The sequence below is a fragment of the Oncorhynchus nerka genome, linkage group LG9a (genome assembly GCF_034236695.1).
Source record: "Oncorhynchus nerka isolate Pitt River linkage group LG9a, Oner_Uvic_2.0, whole genome shotgun sequence".
Classification (NCBI taxonomy): domain Eukaryota; kingdom Metazoa; phylum Chordata; class Actinopteri; order Salmoniformes; family Salmonidae; genus Oncorhynchus; species Oncorhynchus nerka.
Genome location: NC_088404.1, coordinates 19398640 through 19419494, shown reverse-complemented (window position 1 = coordinate 19419494; position 20855 = coordinate 19398640). Strand labels below are relative to the sequence as shown.

The 20855-nt window shown below is 43.2% G+C and overlaps 1 protein-coding gene and 1 pseudogene across 1 annotated transcript in view; one reads left to right on the top strand and one right to left on the bottom strand.

Moving 5' to 3' along the window:
* LOC115134014 (metallophosphoesterase MPPED2) overlaps positions 1–1624 on the top strand; it is a 38552-nt gene extending 36928 nt beyond the window's left edge. Inside the window, exons 6-7 of the mRNA XM_029667518.1 lie at positions 105–218; positions 432–1624. Of these exons, the coding sequence (XP_029523378.1) occupies positions 105–218; positions 432–541 (224 nt within the window). The 3' untranslated portion in view covers positions 542–1624. The remainder of the gene's footprint in view (positions 1–104; positions 219–431) is intronic.
* Positions 1625–4399: 2775 nt separating this feature from the next.
* The window catches only part of LOC115134842 (L-lactate dehydrogenase A chain-like), a 32431-nt pseudogene continuing 15975 nt past the window's right edge, over positions 4400–20855 (bottom strand).

Below are 20855 nucleotides of genomic sequence, written 5' to 3'. Positions count from 1 at the left end.
ATGAATGAAGACGCTAATGTTCAATTTATTTCCGTTATGTTCATTTGTCTTTTGCAAAGGTTAATCAAGTGTGTTAATCAGTCTATTGTTGTGGTTTGGGATAGGTTTCCGGGACTGGGTTCCCAAGGAGCTGCAGAGAGTGGGCTGTGTGGAGCTGCTGAACACAGTACAGCAGAGGGTCCGACCCAAGCTCCACGCCTTTGGGGGCATCCATGAGGGTGAGTGTTCTGTGCTCTGACCTCCATGGTCCTGGTTCTATAAAGGACTGAACATACATGTTAGGAAGTCGTCAGATTTCAGGCAAAACGCTTCTTAACATGGATACTGTTCTAAAGAATGGCAGTTAATCCTGAATCAGTTGGGGATATCCTGTGCCTGTTATTGTCTCTGTTTTGACTCTGGTGTCTAATGTCTTTGTCCTCTGTCTGCAGGGTACGGCATTATGACGGATGGATGCACAACTTTCATCAACTCCTCCACCTGTACAGCCAGTTTCCAGCCCACAAACCCCCCCATCGTATTTGACCTGCCCAACGCATAGAGCATCGTAAAATAAACCAGCATTTTTTTAAATTCAGTTGTACGAAATGCTAATCTTCAAGATATTTGTCTTTTGTAAACTGCTTGTAAAAATGCATGAAAATCGGATTCTGGTAATGAAATGATCTTTGTAAAATATTCCATATTTTCCATTTGTTTGCATTTGCTGAAGTGGCTGGTTTTCTGTATTGTGGTTCTCTTTGTTTCCTCTATGAAGATGGATAAGCGCCTTGCCTCACAGGCAAGTACACTGCCTGACCGTAACAGGACTCTTTACATAAGCAATACTTGACCTCATGATGATGATTGAACATGCATTTGGCATTGTAACTTAAGTTATTTGGTCTCTGTTAAAGGCCTGTGTATTGTTAAAAATTAAGCCTTTGAAATGAAATTGTATGTTGACATTTGTATGAAATTGGTCCAATTATTCTATACCCAGTATAGATGAATCTCTTGTGCTCTCACACTTGTGTACGAGCTTTATGTGTACTGGTGCATCATCTCCCTTGATCTGTGGCGCAACGTTTTGGAACGTTCAGAGAGAAATATGCTATGTGGACCTATCTGCAACGTTCGATCACATTTGGCTACTGAACTTGGCCGTGTTTTTCTCTAGTCAAGGTCATTGATTGACTGGCCAGTCTTGTGGTACCGTTTGACATCAAACCGTTCATTCCCATCTTATGAATAATCAGCTGTAAAGAACACTTTCACTTGATGTTATTTGGAAACAGATGCTGCATATTCTCAAATGACCCCATCTTCCATGGAGTACATGTGAGCCGGTGCTTGTGTGAGTTTTCAACATGCGCAAATCAGGCATTTTCATCTCACTTTAAGATTTGTATCGATATTCAACAGCTGTAAAATATTTGGGATGCCAAGTACAATTGTTTTGTTTTTTTCTCTGATTTTTGCACTGTGTGAAAATGCTATCTTGCTAGCACAAAACAAGTTGCCAACGGTAGTCTTCTGTCATTGTAAATGCCTGTTTAGTTTCCTGGTTTATGAACCTTTTTTAACTTGATGAATTTAGTTGCCTTTATATGCAAATAAAATTGCAAGATTTTTACCTGTTGAATAGATATAAATTGTTTTGTATTTTACCTTAGTGAATTCTTCATATCATCAATAATTCTTATTTGCCAAATTATTTCTAAAACCTATTGCTCTTTACCACGTGTCTGGAAAATGTCTGATTATCATTATGGCAAATAGTCCCTAATACTGTACACCAGGGGTGTCAAACTCATTCCACAGAGGGTCTAGTGTCTGCAGGCTGGTTTTCAGTTGAGCCCTAGACAACGAGGTGTTGGGAGTTTCTTACTAATTAGTGATCATAATTCAGCGATCAAGTACAAGGGAGGAGCAAAAAAGCTGCAGACACTCTGCTCTCCGTGGAATGAGTTTGACACATGTCCTGTACATTGTCCTCACGTTGTATACTGTAGAAGTGGTCAAGCACACTAAGGAAAGTACAGTACATCATAATAATATAATCCCTTGGATAGAGGTGAAGGTATATGTCACCCCCACGGTCTTCCCTGGGCCAGACTGATTAACTCATTAATTATCCCCTGACTGACAACACCATGGATTAATAGGTGCTCTTGATACGGGTGACTGTGGCCCTGTGCTGTCCTGGCAGCCTATTGATAGGAGAGATTTGTCAGGCTGGCCTTGGTCCTGGCCCTGATGGATGTCATATCGATTCTCCCCCGTTCGTAGACACCCAGTAGTTGGTCGCTAACACACCGGCCAACGGCTACTTTCAGAAGTTAGTCTTTCTGGTGTTTCCTCTCTCACTATTACAGATATACTGTAACTTACCACTCATCACTGTGGATATGTTTTATTGTTGTTGAAACCAGCTGGACATCTCAAGTCCATTTATTTTCATTAGTGGTGACTCCAGGCGACCCATCTCTAGTAAGCCTAGACCTAAGTGTTCTTGGCATTGTGAAAGAGATTATATCACAGTTACTATAGGAGTAATATAGAGTACTTTGACTACACAAGGGGTTCTCAAACGTTTTTGGGCCGGGACCCTTTTTTGTGTTAACAAATTCATCAGGGACTCCCCTCATAATCAGAACACAACTCTAGCGTGATAAAAATAGCCTACAGGGATTTTTATTGTTATGATGTTTTACTATGAGAAAATGTTGCCGTTTTCAAGCTAATTTCCTGCAATTCTACATATTTTGTCCTGCCCCAATTTGCTTGAAAACAGCAACATTTTCTATCCAATTCCCAAGAGACAGGCCTTCTAAATGTTCTTTCCCGGACCTGAGACTTGGTTCATCCAGCCATGTGCTGCAGATGTCAAAATCCCTGTAGCCAATTTTTATCGAACTCCAGTTGTGTTCTGATTATGAGAGGGTCCCTGAATAATTTTTTCATATTTTGTTGTTGTTGTGGCTTTAAAGCTAATATCCTGTAATTCTAAACATTATGACATTAGGCAGAGAGAAAACCTTGCCGTTTTAAAGAGTAAATTACAGTGTATTTATGTAAAAATAAAGTAACATTTGGGGGGGAATAGTATTTAGTTGAAAAATGTATAATTGGTGTTCTTTAATACCAATATCCCTTTGAGCATCCCAGGCCCATGTTGCCCAGGGTTAAGAACATAAATTGTAGATTAATAATAATGTATTGTATTGCACACTGTAAACTTACTCCACAGATCCCTTGCCCAAAGTCATTTAATCTGTTAGTAATATTCATTAAAAAAATAAAGATGATTATTTTAAATTATTTTATATCTGGCGGTGGACCCCCCCCGCAGTACCTCTGCAGGACCCCACTTTAAGAACCCCTAGACTACACAACACGTCTGGTATTCATCCATTCACTACTTGTCCCCATGTCACCCTGATTAAAGTTGAAATCTGTAAAGGGGGAATAGGCGCCACTGTTTGCCCAAGCACCTTCGTGATTGTTTTTGTTATGTTGATGAAGTGGAGGAGAGGAGCATCTACCATCGTGGTTTGTAAAAGTCTCAGTACATATACTGCTATTTATGGCACGTGCAATGATGTCCGCTGGGGACAAAACTGTTTGTTGTTTGAAGTAACTTCTTTGTTTTTGTAATATCACAAACACGTGGCAGTTTCACCAACTATGAATCATTTTACGTCATCATGACGATGTGGCTGGTGACATTTTGCTTCTTGAAAACTTGTCTCCTGACATGCAAAACATTTTGGGACTGTATCAACAATGAACTAATGAAAACAATAGGGGATTTTAAGGATGCATGGAAAACATTGCTCCACAAACAGATGAGGAGAGAGACAGCCATCAGAAATTCTGAGCTTGCTGATTTAATACTGAGTCAGGAAGAGTAGAAGAGACCAGGGGGAGAGGGTTACTGAACCTTCCCTACTCACCCTGTCTGTCTTCAAGCCACTTTGCTGCCACCTACCCAATCCTGCTCAGGAAGTGGGATCCTGCCCCCTTCTGGACATACATCTAACATGCTACTTCATGTGTAAGAAGGACAACAATGATTTGATGACCCTCCTTTATGTATTGAAGATGGGGCAAAACAGTTTCCAATAACTCTCTTTATTCATCACACGCAGTCTGTATATTTGATTTGCGATACAGACATCACTATTGATGATACAACACAAATATATACAAATCACATGTATGAGCTTGATGGGTCATGTTGAGTGTTTAGACATTGGTACTGTACACATGACAACATCAGTTACCCTCATTGTAAACTAATGTATGAGCTTGATTCATTCTTTGTCCTGGAGCTCCGTGGCTCAGAGGCTCAGCTCGCTGTTGGTTTGTCCTAGGAGCCACGCCTTCTCCGGCCTCCCCTGAACCTCTGTCTCCCTCAGGGGCTGGGTGAGAACACCTCCTCCTCTATCCCACACATGCCCTGGGAAACACACTCACACGAACACACATACTGTACAGAAAATACATCATCACAATACACACAATGTAAAAAATAAAAAAAGATTAACGCTGTAATATTTTTCTGTATGCTCTTTGCAGATCTACCCACCTTGACGAGGGTGAACACAGGGTGAATGGTGCTGAGGTTCTTCAGTTTGACCTGTGCTAGGCTGGACACACTCAGACCAATGACCCAGGGGGTGTGCCCCTTCAGCTGAAAAACCTCGTAAGCACTGAAGAGACATTTTACACTTGAGTGTGTATACAGACTCAAGATAATACTGACTTGCTCTAACTGTAATCTATGCCCATGTTTCTAGAGATTAATTGGTGATACACATTTACTTTTGACAGGGACAATGCTGATCCTCTCCCTAGAAAGGCCAGAACCTAGGAAAAAAACTAGAGAGGAACCAGGCTATGAGGGGTGTCCGTCAGGACCAAGGCCAGCCTGACAAATCTCTCCAATCAATAGGCTGCCAGGACAGCATAGGGCCACAGTCACCCGTATCAAGAGCACCTATTAATCAAATCAAATTTATTTATATAGCCCTTCGTACATCAGCTGATATCTCAAAGTGCTGTACAGAAACCCAGCCTAAACACCCAAACAGCAAGCAATGCAGGTGTAGAAGCACGGTGGCTAGGAAAAACTCCCTAGAAAGGCCTAAACCTAGGAAGAAACCAGGCTATGTGGGGTGGCCAGTCCTCTTCTGGCTGTGCCGGGTGGAGATTATAACAGAACATGGCCAAGATTTTCAAATGTTCATAGATGACCAGCAGAGTCAAATAATAATAATAACAGTGGTTGTCGAGGGAGCAACAGGTCAGCACCTCAGGAGTAAATGTCAGTTGGCTTTTCATAGCCAATCATTAAGAGTATCTCTACCGCTCCTGCTGTCTCTAGAGAGTTGAAAACAGCAGGTCTGGGACAGGTAGCACGTCTGGTGAACAGGTCAGGGTTCCATAGCCGCAGGCAGAACAGTTGAAACTGGAGCAGCAGCACGGCTAGGTGGACTGGGGCCACAAGGAGTCATCAGGCCAGGTAGTCCCGAGGCATGGTCCTAGGGCTCAGGTCCTCCGAGAAAGAAAGAATTAGAAAGAGCATACTTAAATTCACACACGACACCGGATAAGACAGGATAAATACTCCAGATATAACAGACTGACCCTAGCCCCCCGACACATAAACTACTGCAGCATAAATACTGGAGGCTGTGACGGGAGGGGTCGGGAGACACTGTGGCCCCGTCTGACGATACCCCCGGACAGACAGGGCCAAACAGGCAGGATATAACCCCACCCACTTTGCCAAGCACAGCACCCACACCACTATATCTTCAACCACCAACTTACCATCCTGAGACAAGGCCGGAGTATAGCCCTCAAAGATCTCCACCACGGCACAACCCAAGGGGGGGCGCCATCCCTGACAGGAAGATCACGTCAGTGACTCAACCCACTCAAGTGATGCACCCCTCCTAGGGACGGCATGGAAGAGCACCAGTAAGCCAGTGACTCAGCCCCTGTAATAGGGTTACAGGCAGAGAATCCCAGTGGAGAGAGGGGAACCGGCAAGGCAGAGACAGCAAGGGCGATTCGTTGCTCCAGTGCCTTTCTGTTCACCTTCACACTCCTGGGCCAGCCTACACTCAATCATAGGACCTACTGAAGAGATGAGTCTTCAATAAAGACTTAAAGGTTGAGACCGAGTTTGCGTCTCTCACATGGGTAGACAGACCATTCCATTAACATGTGGCTCTATAGGAGAAAGCCAGGCCTCCAGCTGTTTGCTTAGAAATTCTAGGGACAGTAAGGAGGCCTGCGTCTGGTGACCGTAGCGTACGTGTAGGTATGTATGGCAGGACCAAATCGTAAAGATAGGTAGGAGCAAGACCATGTAATGATTTGTAGGTTAGCAGTAAAACCTTGAAATAAACCCTTGCCTTAACCGGAAGCCAGTGTAGAGAGGCTAGCACTGGAGTAATATGATTACATTTTTTAGTTCTAGTCAAGATTCTGGCAGCCATGTTTAGCACTAACTGAAGTTTATTTAGTGCTTTATCCGGGTAACCGAAAAGTAGAGCATTGCAGTAGTCTAACCTAGAAGTGACAAAAGCATGGATTAATATTTCTGCATCATTTTTGGACAGAAAGTTTCTGATTTTTGCAACGTTACGTAGATGGGAAAAAATCTGTCCTTGAAACAGTCTTGATATGTTAGTGAGAGATCAGGGTCCAGAGTAACGCCGAGGTCCTTCACTGTTTTATTTGAGACGACCGTACAACCATCAACATTAATTGTCAGATTCAACAAAAGATCTCTTTGTTTCTTGGGACCTAGAACAAGCATCTCTGTTTTGTCCGAGTTTAAAAATAGAAAATTTGCAGCCATCCACTTCCTTGTGTCTGAAACACAGGCTTCCAGGGAGGGCAATTTTGGGGCTCCACCATGTTTCATTGAAATGTACAGCTGTGTGTCATCCGCATAGCAATGAAAGTGGTAAAATATATAGTGAAAACAATAGTGGTCCTAAAACGGAGCCTTGAGGAACACCGAAATTTACAGTTGATTTGTCAGAGGACAAACCATCCACAGAGACAAACTGATATCTTTCCGACAGTTACGATCTAAACCAGGCCAGAACTTGACCGTGTAGACCAATTTGGGTTTCCAATCTCTCCAAAAGAATGTGGTGATCGATGGTATCAAAAGCAGCACTAAGGTCTAGGCGCACGAGGACAGATGCAGAGCCTCGGTCTGACGCCATTAAAAGGTCATTTACCACCTTCACAAGTGCAGTCTCAGTGCTGTGATGTGGTCTAAAACCAGACTGAAGCATTTCGCATACATTGTTTGTCTTCAGGAAGGCAGTGAGTTGCTGCGCAACAGCTTTTAATTTTTTTTGAGAGGAATGGGAGATTCTATATAGGCCAATAGTTTTTATTTTCTGGGTCAAGGTTTGGCTTTTTCAAGATAGGCTTTATTACTGCCACTTTTAGTGAGTTTGGTACACATCCGCTAGATAGAGAGCCATTTGTTATGATCAACATAGGACAAGGACAAGCACAGGAAGCAGCTCTTTCGGTAGTTTAGTTGGAATAGGGTCCAGTATGCAGCTTGAAGGTTTAGAGGCCATGATTATTTTCATCAATATGCCAAGAGATATGGTACTAAAAAACTTGAGTGTCTCCCTTGATCCTAGGTCCTGGCAGACTCAGAAAAAAAGCTCAGTTGTCCTACAGACTCACGACAACTGAGCTTTGGAGGAATACACATATTTAAAGAGGAGTCCATAATTTACTTTCTAATGATCATGATCTTTTCCTCAAAGAAGTTCATGAATTTATCACTGCTGAAGTGAAAGCCATCCTCTCTTGGGGAATGCTTCTTTTTAGTTAGCTTTGCGACAGTATCAAAAATAAATTTAGGATTGTTCTTATTTTCCTCAAATAAGTTGGAAAAATAGGATGATCGAGCAGCAGTGAGGGCTCTTCGATACTGCACGGTACTGTCTTTCCAAGCTAGTCGGAAGACTTCCAGTTTGGTGTAGCGCCAATTCCGTTCCAATTTTCTGGAAGCTTGCTTCAGAGCTCAGGTATTTTCTGTATACCAGGGAGCTAGTTTCTGTTGACAAATGTTTTTTGTTTTTAGGGCTACGACTGCATCTAGGGTATTGCGCAAGGTTAAATTGAGTTCCTCAGTTAGGCGGTTAACTGATTTTTGTACTCTGACGTCCTTCGGTAGGCGGAGGGAGTCTGGAAGGGCATCTAGGAATCTTTGGGTTGTCTGAGAATTTATAGCACGACTTTTGATTATCCTTGGTTGGGGTCTGAGCAGATTATTTGTTGCGATTGCAAACGTAATGGTGGTCTGATAGTCCACGATTATGAGGAAAAACATTAAGATCCACAACATTTATTCCACGGGACAAAACTAGGTCCAGGGTATGATTGTGTTGGACAAAACCCACTGTGTCGATGATGGCGCCGAACGCCTTTAGGAGTGGGTCTGTGGACTTTTCCATGTGAATATTAAAGTCACAAAAATTTGAATATTATCTGCCGTGACTACAAGGTCCGATAGGAATTCTGGGAACTCGGTGAGGAACGCTGTATATGGCCCAGGAGGCCTGTAAACAGTAGTTATATAAAGTGATTGAGTAGGCTGCATAGATTTCATGACTGGAAGCTCAAAAGACGAAAATGTTAGCAACACCTTTGCGGGATGCGCAGGGGATATGGTCACTAGTATAACCAGCGGGTGAGGCCTCATTTAACACAGTACATTCATCAGGTTTAAGCCATGTTTCAGTCAAGCCAATCACATCAAGATTATGGTCAGTGATTAGTTAATTGAGTATAACTGCCTTGAAAGTGAGGGATCTAACATTAAGTAGCCCTATTTTGAGATGTGAGGTATCACAATCTCTTTCAATAATGGCAGGAATGGATGAGGTCTTTATTCCAGTGAGATTGCTAAGGCGAACACCTTCATGTTTAGTTTTGCCCAACCTAGGTCGTGGCACAGACACGGTCTCAATGGGGATAGCTGAGCTGACTACGCTGACTGTGCTAGTGGCAGACTCCACTAAGCTGGCAGGCTGACATAGACAGGGAGTTAGAGCCCTGTCTATGTTGGTAGATAAGATGAGAGCCCCCCTCCAGCTAGGATGGAGTCCGTCACTCCTCAACAGGCCAGGCTTGGTCCTGTTTGTGGGCGAGTCCCAGAAAGAGAGCCAATTATCTACAAATTCTATATTTTGGGAGGGTCAGAAAACAGTTTTCAACCAGCGATTGAGGTGTGTGACTGCTGTAGAGCTCATCACTCCCCCTAACTGGGAGGGGGCCAGAGACAATTACTCGATGCCGACACATCTTTCTAGCTGATTTACACGCTGAAGCTATGTTGCGCTTGGTGACTGTTTCATCCTAACATTGTTGGTGCCGACGTGGATAACAATATCTCTATACTCTCTACACTCACCAGTTTTAGCTTTAGCCAGCATCATCTTCAGATTATCCTTAACGTCGGTAGCTCTGCCCCCTGGTAAACAGTGTATGATCGCTGGATGATTAGTTTTAAGTCTAATACTGCGGGTAATGGAGTGGCCAAACATCTGCCCAGCCCTCTGAATCCTGCCCAGCCTCTAGCTCTCGGGTGATGTATATTTTTTGTATGGATTGATTGTGATGCTGTTTTTGACCTAATACAGGGGAGTGTCTCACCACTGGAGTCCCCGTGCTCTCCTATGATGTGTCCCTGGACACTGCTAGAGTGGATCTGCAGTCTCTCCCCCGTCAAGTAGAGGAACCGTGCTGAGTCCAGATTGGTTCTGCTGACCCTGTTCTGAGGGAACCCACTCAGCCTCCATGCCACATAGGTCAGCACATCCACCAGAGTGCCACCGAGTTCAGTACCATCGGGTTAGCCACCAGCCAGGGTTAGAAACAAATATATATATGCTCAATTACTATTGGACAGGGTTTATCCACGCTAGGAAGAAACATTTACTTAGCGAAAATAAGTAATGTAACTAAGTTTGAATTGACTCTTCTCATCAGTCTGATAATATCCTACTCACTTCTCCCTATATGAATATAAGAAGTGGACATGGTGTAGTGAGTTACTAGGGGTTTATATGACCAGGGGGATGGCGTCAGGACTGTGCTGGGCCAGTGGAGGGATGATCTGCTTCAACACCTAAATGTTCCTCTGGACCAGATCCAGACGACTCTCCCCCTTCCTCTGACGCACGCCTGCAGTGATGACGCACAGCTTGGAGTTGGCTGTGTCTGAGTAGAATAAGAGGAACAGAGCGTGATATATTACAATATGTTACAACGAAGTGGGAAAATATCCCAAACTCCACATTTTTACATCTAGGGATTTCATAGTTTGTCACTCTGGACACATTTTCCCACAAGAATTTGAAATACAAAAAGCATTCATCGTTCTGCTGTATCACTGTATTATTTTAAAGGAGTCAGCACACACGCACACGCACACACACACACGCACGCACACACACTCGCACGCACACACGCACACACACACACACACACACACACACACACACACACACACACGGGGACTGAGACAGGCTATAGCTGACCTCTGGCGGCTGAGGTCTTCAGGAAGAGGCTGGCTTGCTGCATGTCCAGCTCCTCTCCATGCAGTCCTCTATAGCATCCACCACGGTGACTTCATCAGCCACACCCTTCACAGCAAGAGACGGGGTAAGTGATAAACTATACTAGACTGTTTATCATCAGTATTCATAGGAATTGTTGTTTGTTTGTTGGAATGGCTTGGCACTGTATACAAGCTCAGAATAAAAATCTAAAGTCTTTGGTGCTCGCTCTGCACAGTGGAATATGCACAGTGGAACTCACTGTAAGATACTGAGGGAACATGCCATACTGACATTACCCACACCCAAGATGGTCACTTTGGTGTATCCACCTCCTGGTCTAGGACTGATGTGGTTTCTCTCTGACAGTAAACATGGCATCTGCTTTTGATATAGTGGATAGAATAGGGACAACACAACATGTAATGCTTTTTCTATACAGCTTTTGGCATAGTGGCAACATCATGCAATAACCAGGTGAATACAATGTAACTACTGTATATCACTAAATGGACTGACTGTCACCTGTTTATTGCATGATATTATAACCTACCTCTAATTATAATATATGAAAAGTTCAATGATGTGTAATTCTGAAAAGTGGAGCCTTTTCATGTAATTGTAGCCTCGTGAAGTTCGATGCTCTTGCGATCATGGGTGGAATGACTAATAAGAGATGTTCCATTTTTTCACACTAGATGGCAGAAAATTCATTCCTAAAAGTTTCAATGGGAATGAGCTTTAACACTGGGACAAGAAAGCAGTGTCCAAAAAAAAACTATTGAAAAGAAGCGCTATCTGTGGGGATGGGAATTGAAAGTGTGGTCTGTGCTGGTGTACGGTGTGCACACGGAGTAACCAATTTGTAGCCTCTGTGCATGGATATTCTGCACACAAAAAAAACATTTTGTTTGGGTGAGTATTTTATATTTGACCATTTTTTCCCCCATACAGTTATATGATATCATGTTAGATGGACTAAGCTAATTTTGATGCATTCGTAGAATGTTTTATTTTGTATTTTTTACATTGCGGTTTCAGTCAGTCACATTCTATATTCATATTGTAGGCTAAGTCTAATGGTTAAACTTGAAATACGTTTATAACTACTGTAGTATGTAGCCTATTTGGGTTTCTTTAGTTGAGTGATAGTTTTACAGTGTAAAACTCATCGGTGTTCCCAAACGATCATAATGAGAATGATGATGACAATGATGTATCAATTTAATGCAGCCTTGCATATATATATATATACTCATTAAAGGGCTTTTCTTCATTTGACTATTTTACTAGAAATGTATGTCTAAACTATTAAATAACACATATGGAAACATGTAGTAACCAAAAAAGTGTTAAACAAATCAAAATATATTTTATATTTGAGATTCTTCAAAGTAGCCACACTTTGCCTTGATGAAGCTTTGCACACTCTTGGCATTCTCTCAACCAGCTTCATGAGGTAGTCACCTGGAATGCATTTCAATTAACAGGTGTGCCTTGTTAAAAGATCATTTGTGGAATTTCTTTCCTTTTTAATGTGTTTGAGCCAATCAGTTGTGTTGTGACAAGGTATGGGTGGTATACAGAAGATAGCCCTATTTGGTAAAAGACCCAGTCCATGTTATGGCAAGAACAGCTCAAATAAGCAAGGAGAAACGACAGTCCATCATTACTAAACGACATGAAAGTCAGTCAATCAGGAAAATGTCAATAACTTTTAAAGTTTCTTCAAGTGTAGTCGCCAAAAATATCAAGCGTTATGATGAAACTGGCTCTCATGACGACTGCCACGGGAAAGGAAGACCCAGAGTTACCTCTGCTGCAGAGGACAAGTTCATTCGAGTTACCAGCCTGAGAAATTGCCCAAATAATTGCTTCACAGAGTTCAAGTACAGACACATCTCAACATCAACTGTTCAGAGACTGCAAGAATCAGTCCTTCGAATTGCTGCAAAGAAACCACTAATAAAGGACATCAATGAAAAGAAGAGACTTGCTTTGACCAAGAAACATGAGCAAATCTGAGCTTTGGTCTAATCAATCAACATTTTTGATTTCTGGTTCCAACCGCCGTTTCTTTGAGAGACGCAGTGTCACGACTGCCGCCGAGGTCGGTCCCTCTCCTTGTTTGGGCGGCGTTCGGCGGTCGACGTCACCGGTCTTCTAGCCATCGCCGATCCAACTTTCATTTCCATTTGTTTTGTCTTGTTTTCCCGCACACCTGGTTTGCATTCCCTCATTACTTGTCTTGCATATAACCCTCTGTTTCCCCCCATGTCTGTGTGTGGAATTGTTATATGTAAATTTATGTGTACTCCAGGCTGGTTTGCGCCGGGTTATTGTAACCCGGGTGTGTTTCGTTTACTGAGTGCCGTGTTTTTGTTCGCCCCGTTTGCCTGACTTCCCTGCAGCGAGTTACGCACTCCATTACACGCAGAGTAGGTGAACGGATGATCTCCGCATGTGTAATTCCCACCGTTGAAGCATGGAGGAGGAGGTGTGATGGTTTGGGGGTGCTTTGCTGGTGACACTGTTGGTGATTTATTTCAAATTCAAGGCACACATAACCAGCGTGGCTACCACAGCATTATGCAGCAATACGCCATCCCATCTGGTTTGCTCTCAGTGGGACTATCATTTGTTTTACAACAGGACAATGACCCAACACACCTCCAGGCTGTGTAAGGGCTATTTTACCAAGAAGGAGAGTGATGGATTGCTGCATCAGATGACCTGGCCTCCACAATCACCCAACCTCAACACAATTGAGATGGTTTGGGATGAGTTGGACCGCAGAGTGAAGGAAAAGCAGCCAACAAGTGCTCAGCATATTTGGGAACTCCTTCAAGACTGTTGGAAAAGCTTTCCAGGTCACTTTTTTGGTTACTACATGGTTCTATATGTGTTATTTCATAGTTTGATGTCTTCGCTATTATTCTACAATGTTGAAAATAGTGAAAATTAAGAAAAACCCTTGAGTTTGTATATCCAAACTTGATATAGTGGGTAACTGGGTACATGGTGGGTAACTCAAGCTCTTCGCTCAGATCAAGCATGATGGGACACTTGGACCCCCTTGGACTGAACCATGCTTATCAGATTTCATTATCACTGTGTTAAATCCTATCACTTCCAATGAAGGCAGTGCATCGTTGCTGCAGGCTGCATCCCTAACTAACCACCGTGATTCAGAGACCAGCGGCCCCTGGGACCCAGTCTCTCCAGTCAGTCCCGTGGCCCATTCCCTCTGGGTTGAGACTGAAGAAGCAGAACTATTGTTGACCTTTTTCCGCCAGAGCCCCAGAATCCTTTGGGAGGTATCGGATGTGATCATTCTTTTGGAGAAGTGGTTTATCTGTATTGACAACCTGGGAAGGAAGTAGGATATCACATGTGAAATATCTGGGATTTCCCTTCCCCTCAGGGATTATTGGGTTGTGGATATTGTGGAGTTGGGACTGAGCAGGGAAGAGAGAGGGTATCTGGCATTCAGCCTGCTATGGAACTGGGAGCTGAGGGGAGCAAGCATCAGCACCAGCACCAGAGGAGGAAACCTGTGAGACATGCACTGGAGGAGCAGAAAAAGGTAAATGGAGCCCATCGCCTTCTGTCTCTCTGTTTGTCCGCTGATGACCTCTTTACAATTATGACCACTGCTTCACAGTGGTAATAATGTCACAAACAGGAGCTCGAGGGAAACATCTTTTTGATTCACCCCAAAATGTTTTTACATGACTGTTATATGATTGTTATCCTGCTGGTGTGGTTGATCAAATCAGTGGCTACAGTTGAATTCTGTCTACAAGTCAGGGCAGTTTCGGAATGCTTTGAACTTTGAAACTGAACAGAACAAAATGTACTGCATAGTGGTAAAAGTACGTTTTATTGTAATCTGTTGGACAACTTTAAAAATGGTATGTACGAATATAAATGATGCATGATGCCGGTGGTGAAAATGACAGTAACAAAAGTATGTTTATTCTTGGCTAGATTCAATATGCATGCAGAGTTAGGTAGTTTATGTATCTATTAAGAGAGAGTTATTGGGGATCCCATCCCCCATCTGTTCAGGCTTCATACCAGGATGTTATAAGAGGGTTCTTTACGGTAGCTAGGTTGTCCCCCCACCCCCCATGGCTGGCAGCTGGGGCGGCATATATTGGTCATGCTTTGGCTTTGGTGAAGCTTCTACACTGAACTGTGGGGCTGTCGTAGAGATTAGGTAATTTGCCTTGATAAGTACGTGCGATCGCTTTCAATGACTCCCCAAGTGAAAGTCTCCTTTTGAACAATGTAAAGCTCAGTGTTGGGTCTTATCATGTCAGCCCCCTCTCTCACGCCTTATGGCAGCCTGATTGCCTTGTACTCTTGCCTCATTGTTGGCCCTCATTTAGCCCACCCTCGTTTGTCATCAGATGTGTATTTCATCTTAGGACGATTAAATGTTCTATTTGTTCAGACCTGTGATTTCTATGATTCAGTGTTCCTGGGTTCTTGAGAGGGACAGGTAAAAGAAGGCTGCTTGTGAACTCATCATTGTCCTTCAATAGTCAAAAGAGTCGTTTTCTGAGACTTGATGCTTTGGTTTATCCCCTTATTGAATTATTGATAGGTTCGGGAGCAGTGATTTTAATCATCTCTGATTGTGATGGTAGTATCATTCATTAATGGCCTCCTAACCTGCTCTAACATCTTTTAGACCAATAATTCCTACAATGCACCATGTTGATTTCCATATTAGTAATCCATCTGGTATGACATTGGCTACCTACAAAGCTACAGTGAGTACTACTGGATAGGGGGATACCTAGTCAGTTGTACAACCGAATGTCTTCAACTGAAATGTGTCTTCCGCATTTAACCCAACCCCTCTGAATCAGAGAGGTACGGGGGGCTGCCTTAATCCACATCCACATCATCTGCATCAAGGGAACAGTGGGTTAACTGCCTTGCTTAGGGGCAGAACGACAGCTTACTGGCCCAACGCTCCTACCCACCAGGCTATCTGCTGCCCCTACTGAAGCTTGATTATTGTTCTAACTAGATTATTTGTAATTTTGTTCCAAAGTTAGTCAAATTAGGCAATTGTTTTCACAGCCCACCTATGCTCCAACTGTGTTTCCACAGGCATCCTAGTCTGAGATATTTTTCCACTAATTGTCCTTTTGACAAATCAGATCGGCTCTTTTACCAATAACTGGGCAAAAGATCAGAATGTGTCTGCCTGTCACGCCCTGTGTGACAGTGGGGTGGGCATTCTATGTTTTGTGATCTATGTTTCTTTATTTCTATGTTTTGGCTGGGTATGGTTCTCAATCAGGGACAGCTGTCTATCGTTGTCTCTGATTGGGAATCATACTTAGGTAGCCCTTTTTCCCTCCTTCAGTGTGGGTAGTTAATGTTGTTTGTGGCACTAAAGCCCTGTAAGCGCCATGGTTGTTCATTTTGTTTCTTGTTTTGTTGGTGTCATTCCAAAATAAAAAGGAAAATGTACGCTCACCACCCTGCACCTTGGTCCACTTCTTACGACGGCCGTGACACTGCCTGTGTAAACGCACAGGCACTTTTCCAACAAAGCAAACATTTCATAGCAATGTGTTTGAAAGTTGTCTCCCATTTAGCATTTGTTTGTCTTTGTGTGTTCTAACTTTGGTACATGTCTATTCATGATTATTTTGTTTCATTCGGCAAGCTCTGGAAAGGAAGGGTAGTCCTCTCATGCAGTCAAATGACCTAGTGGCCTTATGGGTGGAATGCTACTAAAATAGTTAATAATCTCATAATTAATAAATGTTTTGTTTTTTTACGCTGAAAATCCATTATTTCTATATCAAAGATTTTGTTATATTTCAGTCTTCTGTGATGTATATAAAGTGTAGTATTTGGGTGCAAATTCAAAATGAAATACATTTCTACTCAATAACTGACATGGTACACGTGTCTTCTTTTTTAAAGCCCATAACCATGAGTGTGAGCTGTATACTTTTGTTTCAAAGTAGATTTGTTTAAGACTACAAGGAAGCACTCTATGTGACCCTGATTTAGCCCACTGCAGTAAAAGTTTTTAAGATGGTGTGATGGAGTTGATGTGAAGTCTCGTGCTGATCCTACGTAGTGTTGGAGAGAGCTCTCCCTCCTCTGCCTACTCCTCACTATGGCTGAATGGAGTGGGAGGAGAGGACTTCTGTCGGAACTAGGTTCCTGTCAAGCGCATTAGCCGTAGCCACTGACATTGACCCTAATGAGTTTGTAGGGCCAGGAAAAAATGGTGTATTGTCCATAGTTATGGAGGGCCATCAAGGGATCATGTCATAAGATGTTAGATTCTACACACAGCCAGGGTTTAGCTTTGACTTTGACTTCATGATCGTTTGAAAAAGTTCAGCCTAAAGTAGGAGGTTAAGAGTGCTGTTAGATGATGTGATTGAGGATGAGGAGTACTATTCAAGAAGGTTACTCCAATTAATTTAACCTTTTCATTCATATTAATCCGTAATCTATCTGTGCATCATATTTCAGTCCCTAGTCATATTTTTCAGTGGTTAGCCTCTTATCTAGTGGTTTTGGGTTACCCTGTCACCACAGTTTCAGTCTCCCATCGAACCAGTACATCACTGGGGCCAAGCTTCCTGCCATCCAGGACCTCTATACCAGCCGGTGTCAGAGGAAGGCCCTAGAAATTCAAAGACTCCAGCCACCCTAGTCATAGACTGTTCTCTCTGCTACTGCACGGCAATAGGTACCGGAGTGCCAAGTCTAGGTCCAATAGACTTCTAAACACATTCTACCCCCAAGCCATAAGTCTCCTGAACATCTAGTCAAATTGCTACCCAGACCATTTGCATTGCCCCCTCCCACCTCTCCCCTCTCCCCTTCTTTACACCACTGCTACACTCTGTTGTCATCTATGCACTTTAATAACTCTACCGACATGTACATTCTACCCCCGCATATTGACTCTGTATTGGTACCCCCACCCCTATATAGTTTCACTATTGTTATTTTACTGCTGCTCTTTAATTACTTGTTACTTTTATCTCTTATTCTTATCCATGTATTTTTTGAAACTGCATTGTTTGGTTAGGGGATCGTAAGTAAGCATTTCACTGTAAGGTGAACCTGTTGTATTCGGCACGTGACAAAAAAATAATATTTGGGGAGAGTTATGCCGTTGCATTTTGAGTGGGAATATCATTCTCCACTCTTTAATGGATAACAATTTGATCTACTATTTAAGGGAGAAAATTGCTCTCCTGCAGAAATGAGAGAGTGTGCATACATCCTCTGTCTGCTGCATAAACATTTTATTTAACCAGGCAAGTCAGTTAAGAACAAATGATTATTTACAATAACGGCCTACCCCAGCCGAACACTGACGACGCTAGGCCAATTGTGCGCCACCCAATCACAACCGGTTGTGATACAGCCTGGATTCAAACCAGGGTGTCTGTAGCGACACCTCTAGTACTGAAATGCAGAGCCTTAGACCGCTGCACCACTCGGGAGATATTCTGCCCAAAGATAAAAAATAAAAAATAGAATACAGATACGAAAGCCTGTAAGTTGATCAATGGTATGACTATGAAATTGTGTGTATGAAGACTGTAAGCCATCCTGATGATTGCCTATGAACTGTGGATCACTCAGATTCTGTGGTTGTAAATGTGATTAGACGTGTTCTCCTTGATGCTGTCAATTTCATCTTTACCTACCATGCTGCAGGGGTAACACACACACACAAACACACACACACTCAAACATTTTGGACAGAGCTTAAGTCATGCTCTTCTCATAATAGGAACCCCCAGTAATGCCTTAGCAGGGCCACCCCATTAACAAGCCACTGAAGGGAGGGACCCACTGGTACTGTCTGTGGGTTGGAGAGGAGGATAGGTGGGAAAATGGAGGCCACTTGTTTCAATTCGGTCCTCCTCTAGGCCCCAGCACCATCTGTCCCTCTCCTGCTCTCCTCTCTCATTCACTCCATCTCTCTGTGGACGTGGGCTGAAGAACAAGTGGTGGTGAAGAGCTGTGAAACCTGGGGGAGGCAGGAGTAATCCTTACACCCCACTACTACAGTACATGTCCTAGTTCTGCTATGGCTTACTTTGGATTCTGAAGAACAAAAAAGCGACATGTAGTGGTGAATGCTAAAGGGCAGAATGCGAAAGTGTGTGTGTGCGTGTGTATGATGTTTCAACCATAAAGGTAGACTCAGAAATCTGATGTAGAAAGTAAACGGCATAGTGAATACATTTCCTCAACAACTAAGAGCGTTGAAGCGTGAGGCTCAACTTCTCCACTGTTTTGGTCCCCTGCACATGCGCAGGTAATGTGTGTGTGAAACTGAGGTCTTGCCAGGGTTTTTTCTGCATCGAAATGTATTATACGGTCCGCCGAAGTGTTTTGCGGGCCTCCTATGTCCAAAAAGTAAAAACAATGATAAGGGACCTATATGGGTGTGTGTGCCTGTGTGTGTGTGTCTCTTCAATCAATGAATCAATCAAATGTATTTATAAAGCACTTCTTACATCAGCTGATGTCACAAAGTGCTGTACAGAAACCTAGCCTAAAACCTCAAACAGCAAGCAATGCAGGTGTAGAAGCACAGTGGCTAGGAAAAACTCACTAGAAAGGCCTAAACCTAGGAAGAAACCTAGAGAGGAACCAGACTATGAGGGGGCGGGGTCCCCATCTGGCTGTGCCGGGTGGAGATTATAACAGAACATGGCCAAGATGTTCAAATGTTCATAGATGACCAGCAGGATTAAATAATAATAATCAGAGTGGTTGTCGAGGGTGCAACAGGTCAGCACCCCAGGAGTAAATGTCAGTTGGCTTTTCATACCCGATCATTAAGAGTATCTCTACCGCTCCTGCTGTCTCTAGAGTGTTGAAAACAGTATGTCTGGGACAGGTAGCACGTCCGGTGAACAGGTCAGGGTTCCATAGCCGCAGGCAGAACAGTTGAAACTGGAGCAGCAGCACGACCAGGAGAACTGGGGACAGCAAGAAGTCATCAGGCCAGGTAGTCCTGAGGCATGGTCCTAGGGCTCAGGTCCTCAATACTTAAATTCAGACAGGACACCAGATAAGACAAGAGAAATACTCCAAATATAAAAGACTGACCCTAGCCCCCGGACACATAAACTATTTCAGCATAAATACTGGAGTCTGAGACAGGAGGGGTCAGGAGACACTGTGGCCCCGATCGATGATACCCCCGGACAGGGCCAAACAGGCAGGATATAACCCCACCCACTTTGCCAAAGCACAGCCCCCACACCACTAGAGGGATATCTTCAACCACCAATTTCCTATCCAAGGCCGAGTATAGCCCACGAAGATCTCCCCCATGGCACGAATCTAAGGGGGGGGTGTCAACCTGGACAGGAAGATCACGTCAGTGACTCAACCCACTTCACAGTCCACACTGTTCCATAAGGTGTAGTTTTATCTTTTTTTCTGATTCTACTGCTTGCATGAATTACTTTATGTGGAATAGAGTTCCATGTAGTCATGGCTCTATGTAGTACTGTGCTCCACCCATAGTCTGTTCTGGATTGGGGACTGTGAAGAGACCTCTGGTGGCATGTCTTGTGGGGTATGCATGGTGTCCGAGCTGTGTGCTAGTTGTTTAAAAGGACAGCTTGGTGCTTTCAACATGTCAATACCTCTCACAAAGACAAGTAGTGATGCAGTCAATCACTCCTCTACTTTGAGCCAGGAGAGATTGACATGCCTGTTATTGATTTTAGCTCTCTGTATACATTTAAGGGATCTGTTCTGTGCCAACTGTGATATGTTACTCTTTGTGGGACTTGATCATGTGAATGGGCAGTAGTCCAGGTGCGACAAAACTCGGGCCTGTAGGACTTGTCAGGAAAGCATAGCAGCGCTTTATTACAGACAGACTTCTCCCCATCTTAGTTACCATTGCACCAATGTGTTTTGACCATGACTGTTTACAATCCAGGGTTACACCAAGCAGTTTAGTCTCCTCAACTTGCTCAATTTCGACATCATTCATTCCAAGATTCAGTTGAGGTTTAGGGTTTAGTGAATGATTTGTCCCAAATACAATGCTCTTCATTTTTGTATGTTTATTTCTTGCCACCATTTCTAAAACTGACTGCAGCTCTTTGTTAAGTGTTGCAGTGATTTCACTTGCTGTGATAGCTGATGTGTATCCTATTGAGTGATCAAAGACAGGCAGGTTTTACTCAGTGCCAGTGGCAGGTCATTAGTAAAGATTGA